This window comes from Seriola lalandi, unplaced genomic scaffold (assembly GCF_002814215.2).
Source record: "Seriola lalandi dorsalis isolate HSWRI2012SDOR001 ecotype SW California unplaced genomic scaffold, Sedor1 jcf7180002054265, whole genome shotgun sequence".
NCBI lineage: Eukaryota > Metazoa > Chordata > Actinopteri > Carangiformes > Carangidae > Seriola > Seriola lalandi.
Genome location: NW_019524818.1, coordinates 16,114 through 24,014, shown reverse-complemented (window position 1 = coordinate 24,014; position 7,901 = coordinate 16,114). Strand labels below are relative to the sequence as shown.

Genomic DNA, 7,901 nt, shown 5'->3' with positions numbered 1-7,901 from the left:
GTGATGTCACAACAAAGCAGTCACCAAGCCCCGCCCACCTGGACCCACCATCCAAACCTTGCAGGATTTGGTTTCTCTGAGTGTTTTTACCTGAAATCTGCTTTATTTTTATTGGATCACTCAAAACAGTCAGCCAATCAGAAGAGAGGCTCAGAGCCTCCTCTCTTCTGATTGGCTCACAGACCTGTTGTTACTAGAGCTCCAGAGAGAAGCCACTTAAAACCACAAATATATCTTCTTCTGGATCAACACTTCAAAATAAAACACAGGGACCTTTTAAATATATGACATTTTCTCTGTGAAATATTGTCTCTTCACTAATGTAAATGTTTTATTTCATGTGTTCAACAGTTTTAGGACGTGGTGGTTGTTATTTCCTCTGCTGCTTGTGTCCAGATAATAAATGATCATTTACTTTGTGCAGCTCTGACTTCTGCTACATGACAATGAAACACAAGTGTGTTTGCAATGCAAATGTTCCCACGTCACTGATTTACATGCCGCTTCATCTCGTCCCCGCAGGTCCAGATCTCAATGTGAGGACGCCTCCCTCCTCCACACAGGCCGTGGCGGGGCAGCCCGTCGGCCTGGAGCCGTATTTCTCCACCGCAGACGGCTACCAGCATGTCGGCTGCCACCCCCAGGGGCCCCCGCAGTACGGGGCCCAGAGGAACCCGAGAGCCTTCGACTGCCCGAGTATCCAGATCACCTCCATAGCTCCGAACAGCCATGTGGAGCCCGGCGCTGGCCACGAAGTTTTGGTGGTGGGCGGGGCAGAGGGGGGCTACCCTGAGGCAGCCTGGTCCAGAGGCCAGCTTTTCCTGCCCCTGGACCCGTGCTACCGGGACCCGGCGCTCTGCCCGAGCCCCTGCAGCAGCCTGTCGTCCAGGAGCTGGATGTCCGACCTCTCGTCCTGCGAGTCCTTCTCCAACGTCTACGACGACACCGAGGGGGAGCTGTCCGACGCCGCCCGCCTCGCCCTGGGCTCCCCCATCGGGTCACCTCTGGGGTCCCCGGGCTGTGGGGGCGGGGCCTTCGGGGTGGAGTTATGGCAACAAAAATACCAACATCCTCTACCCTTCAGCCCGGCGCTGTCGCCCCATCAGTCTCCTCGCCAGTCGCCCCGTCAGTCGCCCTGCCACTCCCCTCGCACCAGTGTCACGGAGGAGAGCTGGCTCAACCGCCGGCCCACTTCCAGGTAACAAATCAACATGGCCTCCAAGTGTTTAACTGATTATAACCGTGCCCCGCTCTGTGCTTCCAGACTTCAATACTTATCATCTGTAAACCAGGTTCAAACATGTGAGGCAGCTTTTCATCTTCTGACCGGAGCCCTGCACAGGTCCATCAATCAATCAATCAATCAAACTATATTTGTGCAGTTCAAAGAGCAGCACAGACTGATGAGCTCAAAAGAAAAAGGACAAATCGAGAGAAAGCTGAGAATGAGATGGAATAAAATACATTTAAAAAGCTATAATAACAGAAAAAAAGAAAGGTAATAAATTAATAATAAAATACAATTTACAACATAATCACAGTAAAATAAGTGAATAAAATAAAGTGAGTAAAGACTAAGAACCATATTTAACTGAAACACTTCCTGCTGCTCTCAGAGGTTTCAGTCCTGCGCTCCTGAACAATGGACTCACCTGAGGAGCCGTACTCTGTCACCTGGACGAACACAAACAGCTTCTCTCTAAACCTCTCTGCTCCTCACCTGTTGATAAGAGACCAGAGCTTTTTAAAACCTTTAATGAAATAACAGGCTCAGGTCTGCTGCAGGTCGGTGCAGGTATAAATCTTACTGCCCCAGGCTGCTGTCGGGGCAAGCAACAGTCTGGAGAAACTATGAAAATAAATAATAATAATAGTTTTCAGCGGACTGTGGTCTCACACCTTACAGACAGCTGGCACAGCGTGGACGCCCTCGTTAATTATTTAAATCCTCACAACACCAGGATTCAACAGTCACTGTGTTTTATTATAAGGTTGAATATATTCTGCACATGGACTTGTTTATGATTATTAACTGTGGACAGATCACGTACAGACCAACCTGCCTTGAGGCTCCAGGTCTGACACCAAGTTAACAAAGGGACCCGATAGAAACAATAAACTGTTTATTTTTGAAAAACAAAATATCACAACAGCTAGAAAATAAACAATAATAAACCTTCAAGATAAAGAGCGGGAAAAGTGGAAACATGGGACAATGGGCAACATCTTCACCTGTGGTTCCCAAACGTTTCCAGCTCACAGCTCACATCTGACCCCGTAACAATATGGAGGCCAAATAATACGCTGTCTTGTTTTTGTTGTTGGACGGAGGAGAGATCACTGGTCGATTCACCGTCCGTCTCTTGACTCTCTTTCCTTTTAGTTCTTCCTGTTGCCTTTTTATTTTCACAGTTTCTGCCACTAATGTTTTTTATACCACGTTATATTATCACAGGTATAGATGAGGTTTCGATATCATTTCACACAGATAGGCCTTAATATATTAATATTAATATATTTTAAAAGTAATTGTATTTTGAAACACTTATTATTTATTATAATATATAACTTTGTTCTCCAGTGAGGTTGGGAACTACCGCTGAGACGAGACGTGGAACCATGTTTAATATTGATATTATTACAGCTGTTGCTGCGTCTCTGGCACCAGCAGAGATTTCACAAACTGACTGTAACGTAATAGAAACGGGTAGAAAACTCTGATCCTGTCTTTCCTCGCAGGCCGTCATCCAGACCGACCTCCCCCTGCGGAAAGAGACGCCACTCCAGCGCCGAGCCCCACGCCCGCTCGCCCTCCCCTCACCACTCACCCAGCCCCACGCCGAGCGCCTCCCCGCGGGGCAGCGTGACAGACGACACCTGGGTGGGAAGCCCCGCCGGGGTCCTCGGGACCCTCCTGATGTCCGGCTACCAGGAGCTGGATGTCCCCTCCAAGACAAGGAGGACGTCGGGGACCCAGCTGGGGGGCCTCCTTTCGGGTCAGGGAGACTCGGGGCTGGAGCCGTTCCTGGATTCTCCCGTGGAAGAGGGGCGTGACCAGGACGGCCTGGCTGAGCTCTTCCTGCAGGTGCCCTCCCACTTCAGCTGGAACAAACCCAAACCTGGAAACCCTCCTCTGTTCAGGTGGGCTGTGATGTCACTTCTTGAAGGAACAGCTTGTTGGCTTTTTGGCAAAATAGTCAGATTGATGCTACGCTAAAGTCTCTGTCTGTTAGCTTAGCTTGGCTTAGTGTAGCTGGGTGTTTCCAAGGGTTAAAACAGAGAGGTTTTCAGATTTAGCCGGCTTCAAAAGGCAAGAGACAACCAGCAAACCTGTTCTTTGTTTCCATTAAACAGACAGTGAATCATCGATGTTTGTTTCTGGCTGCTAGCGGTAGCGTTAGCAACATGGCTACTGTCCAAAGCACGAGTCTGAACTAGAAACCCTGATCTCAGCGCCGTGATGAAGATGCAGGGTTGTACTCAACCTCCAGCCTAGCGCTCAGCTACAGGAAGTAGCTGTAAAACAGTGATTAAAACTTCCTGTCTGCTTCATATTAACTGAACGTCTGATTTCAGTCTTCTCTTCTAACTCGCCACCTGAAAGCGAATAAAGCATCTTTCCCGAAACGTCTTTCTTGAAACTTCCACTACTTTCAGGAATAGTGTAAGTGTCTGGTGTCATGAAGTGTGTGATGGTTATGTGTCTGTTGTTTCTGCCTCCAGGGTCTCGTCCCCCCCTCCCCTGGACTGGCCCCTGCCCAGCCAGTATGACCAGTGTGAGCTGAAGCTGGAGGTCCAGCCCAAGTCCTACCACAGGGCTCATTATGAGACGGAGGGCAGCAGAGGGTCCATCAAATCAGCTGCTGGAGGACACCCTGTTGTGAAGGTAAATCCCACGCTCAGGTCGACCTCACCCTGACCTCACCCTGACCTCGCCCTGACCGCACCCTGACCTCACCCTGACCTCACCCTGACCTCACCCTGACCTCACCCTGACCTCACCCTGACCTCACCCTGACCTCACCCTGACCTCACCCTGACCTCGCCCTGACCGCACCCTGACCTCACCCTGACCGCACCCTGACCTCACCCTGACCTCAGGTGAACTGTGTAAAAATTAGATTATGTTTTTGCTTGGTGACTTGAGTCTTAATCCCGTGGTCAGATGCTTTTAATGGAATATTCTGGGGGAAATGATGATGATGATGAAACAAACGATTGATCAGGTAAACACAAACATTAAAGTGAAAGATTAAATGTCAAGAAATGTGGCGGTGGCCTTGAGTCTTTAAATGTTCACGTTGTGTCTCCAGGTCGAACTCTAACTGAACCCATCTGATGCTATCGTTAGTGCTGAAATCGTGTGTTGATTATTTCATAAGGGGATCAACAGGAAGTGAATCAGTAACTATTTTTTATAACTGAAACTGCTTTTATTACAAGTCGCTCCTGAGCTGCTAAAAAAAAAATACCAAACTGTTCTCAGCTCCTGTAAAGAGACGATGATTCAGGGTCACAGCAACAAAACATTATATCCATTAAGTTTGTGTTTAATCACATTGAATAACCGACGCTGGCGAAGGCGTTTCTCATCTGGCTCCTCTGTGTTAATAATTATTATAATAATACATTTATTTACAGGCGCCTGTCAAAGCAGTCAGCAGCAGAGAATATCCAACATGACGTAACATACGAAATAAGTTAGAATAAATGTAATTGAAAGTTTGCAGAGGTGTGTCTTCAGGCGGGATTTGAAGGGAGGAAGAGAGTCGATAGTGAGATCAGTGGAAGAGGGTGATGTCAGAGAGCGGGGCAGGTGTGTGCAGATGTGAAGTAGAGCAGAGAGACTCGGAGGTGCGAGGTTGTGAAGCGGGATCTTGAAATCGATCCGGTGTCGAACAGGAAGCGAGTGCAGCTGCCGGAGGAGAGGAGCGATACGTTCTGTGGAAGAGGTTTGATAACGATAACAATAGGTGAGATATTTAAATATTGATGTCGTGTTAATAATGACGGATGTGACGCCTTGTGGATCTTTATCAGTTCATCTTGTCGCTGCCCATCGAGTCTAATTTGAATTTGAATTTGACTGATAGCGTTATTATTTTTGTTTTTCAAATATTGTTATCGTGAATTCTCTTGGCCGCGATGATCATGTCAGATACACAGTGACACGGGTTTCCAGTTATAACGTGACCTGTCGCTGAAGTAACTCCAGTGTGACGTGACTGTCAAGAAAACATAAAGAGAGAGTCCCTCCCTAATGTTCCTCAGACACACAGGGGCTGTGTGTGTGTGTGTGTGTGTGTGTGTGTGTGTGTGTGTGTGTGTGTGTGTGTGTGTGTTGCTGCTGCTGGGGGTGAGCGGCCCCCCGTGGATCCTCTGGATCAGAGAACAGAGGCAGGCTGAGACAAGTAAAGCTCCATCGAGGCCTCGTGTGTAACGGACACCAGCAGATCTATTCTGGGCGCCGCATTTTCACGCCGCCGCTGAAGCCAGATGAGCTTCTTTCTGCGAGATGTGTGAAAACTCGCAGCGTCGAGACAAGGACGACAGAGAGCCGCTGCACAGGAACTGAAAATCAGACTGAGGCTGCAGGGTGAAGATTTTTTTTTTTTTATGTGAAATCCACAAAACAAAACACAGCAGATCAAACGTGACTTCACCGGACCTTTTGTTTTAGAGCGTTGAAAACAAAACCCTCGTAGATGTTTTACATTTTGATTTATTGTGTCTTTTTATAATATTAAATCATAATTCATCTGTTTAAACCATATTCTGGGATCCACATTGATAACAAGGCGGGAAAGCGAAGCCACACTCGCCCACCTGTGCAGGATGCTCTGATCTCTCCGGGTTGGTCAGAGATGGACAGTAACGTCTGGTATATCACGGCTGAGACGACAGTTTTAACGTGTAAATATTGCGCCCTCATTAGGACAATAAACAAGTTAAATACAATGTGTTCATCTGTGAGATTTAGAGGAGTGTGTAGGTGTATTTCATTCTAAATTATCTTTAAATTAATTAGCTGTCAAACGTGCATCAGTGTCACCGTAAGTTTGGTCACATCCTGTCTGAGATGTCCCACTTTACTTTAACTGGATCTTTTTTATTGCAACATCCTCCATTTTTACACATGGCGTGAAGAAGCCTCATCCGTCTAGTCTAGGAGACGTAACAGCTGAGACGAGCAGCCGTTATTCACCTGTTTGTGTCTGACCTCGTGTCTGCAGTTGAACGGATTCAGCGAGCAGCCGGTCAGCCTGCTGTTGTTCATCGGCACCGCAGACGACCGCTACCTTCGCCCTCATTCCTTCTACCAGGTGCACCGGGTGACGGGGAAGACGGTCACCACCACCTGCCAGGAGAAGATCATGGGTTACAGCAAAGTCCTGGAGATTCCTCTGCTTCCGGAAAACAACATGTCCGCCAGGTAACAGGAAACACCAGCAGACCATCAGGTCATTTTCAAAAGGGGCTATATGTAAGTTTTTTTTGCTATTGCTACATAGCTAACATTAGCATTGACGTGTTTTGCTTTTGTTTCTATCACTTCTTTTCTTCTGCTGAAGTTAGCATGCTAACCGGCTGGATCACCTTTCCGATACCGAGTCACTGTGGCGTCCAGTCTTCCCTAAAGATGTTGCTGCTCAGAGGACGTGTTATAACCTGTTGTATTGTAAAAGCAACGATGGCTGAAGCTCTTGGCGAGCGACCGTTATCACCGTCACATGCTCCACATCCGGCGGCAGAGAAAACTTACTTACAGCACCTTCAAGGCTCTAAAATCAGGGTTAGCCTGATATCAGTCAGGATTTCTAAACTGTCCTCAAAGGTCCCATATTTTACACTTGTCCTGTGTTTTATTGGAAGTGTTGATAGAGCACAAGCTACAAACAAAACTCATCAAAACATCACTCTGCAGCTCCGCCGGTGGTCAGAAAACTCTACAGGAAACCCTTGAATGCAGCCGAGAATGTGATGAGCTGAACTGCACATCTTGTTTTGTGCTCCACAGCATCGACTGCGCCGGCATCCTGAAGCTGCGTAACGCCGACATCGAGCTGAAGAAAGGAGAGACGGACATCGGGCGGAAGAACACCAGGGTGCGTGTTGTGTTCAGGGTCGCCGTGCCTCAGCCGGACGGCCGGATGCTGTGGCTGCAGACAACATCTGCTCCTGTGGAGTGTTGTAAGTCCACCACTAGTATTAAAACTAGTCAGAGAGCAGCGCTTTTCTTTATTTCGAAATCAGATTATAAAAGAACAAGCTGACAAGGAAACTGAGGGGAAGTGAGATATTACAGCTTGTGCAGAAAGTTGATAAACACTGATGATAATCAGTGAGTTTTTTTTTTTTGTTCCTGCTTAATGAATATTTCCTCTGCGAGGTGAACATGCTGCAGCTGCAGTCTGTAAAACCCAACATACATTTAATTACCACAACAAATCTCACGTTGTGTTTCAGCCCAGCGCTCCGGTCAGGAGCTTCCTCATGTGGACAGCTTCAGTCCGGCCAGCTGCTCCGTGGACGGAGGAGCGGAGCTGCTCATCTCCGGATCCAACATCTCCACACAGTCCAGGGTGGTTTTCATGGAGAAAGGCCCCGGTGAGATCAGCTGAGATTCACCTCCTTCACATTAAAATACGTTGACATCAGATTCTCATCATGTTCAAGTGTCTCTGGTTTTAACCGTGTTTTCATCCCTCAGATGGAAGATCGCTGTGGGAAATGGATGCCAGAGTTCTGTCAGAAAAAAGCAGCGGCGTAAGTAGAAACATAATTTTCTTAAAAACATCTATATATATATATATATATATATATATTTAAATACATTTAAAAACATCCCTGTTTATAGATGAAATTAACAAGATAAAAACAGATTACTGGTTCCAAACGAC

General features: G+C 47.2%; 1 protein-coding gene across 1 annotated transcript in view; it reads left to right on the top strand.

Moving 5' to 3' along the window:
* Positions 1-497: 497 nt before the first annotated feature.
* The window catches only part of LOC111654253 (nuclear factor of activated T-cells, cytoplasmic 3-like), an 11,542-nt gene continuing 4,138 nt past the window's right edge, over positions 498-7,901 (top strand). The window contains exons 1-7 of the mRNA XM_023405191.2: positions 498-1,198; positions 2,740-3,141; positions 3,724-3,886; positions 6,234-6,433; positions 7,019-7,191; positions 7,468-7,608; positions 7,712-7,767. Coding sequence (XP_023260959.2) covers positions 498-1,198; positions 2,740-3,141; positions 3,724-3,886; positions 6,234-6,433; positions 7,019-7,191; positions 7,468-7,608; positions 7,712-7,767 — 1,836 coding nt within the window. The remainder of the gene's footprint in view (positions 1,199-2,739; positions 3,142-3,723; positions 3,887-6,233; positions 6,434-7,018; positions 7,192-7,467; positions 7,609-7,711; positions 7,768-7,901) is intronic.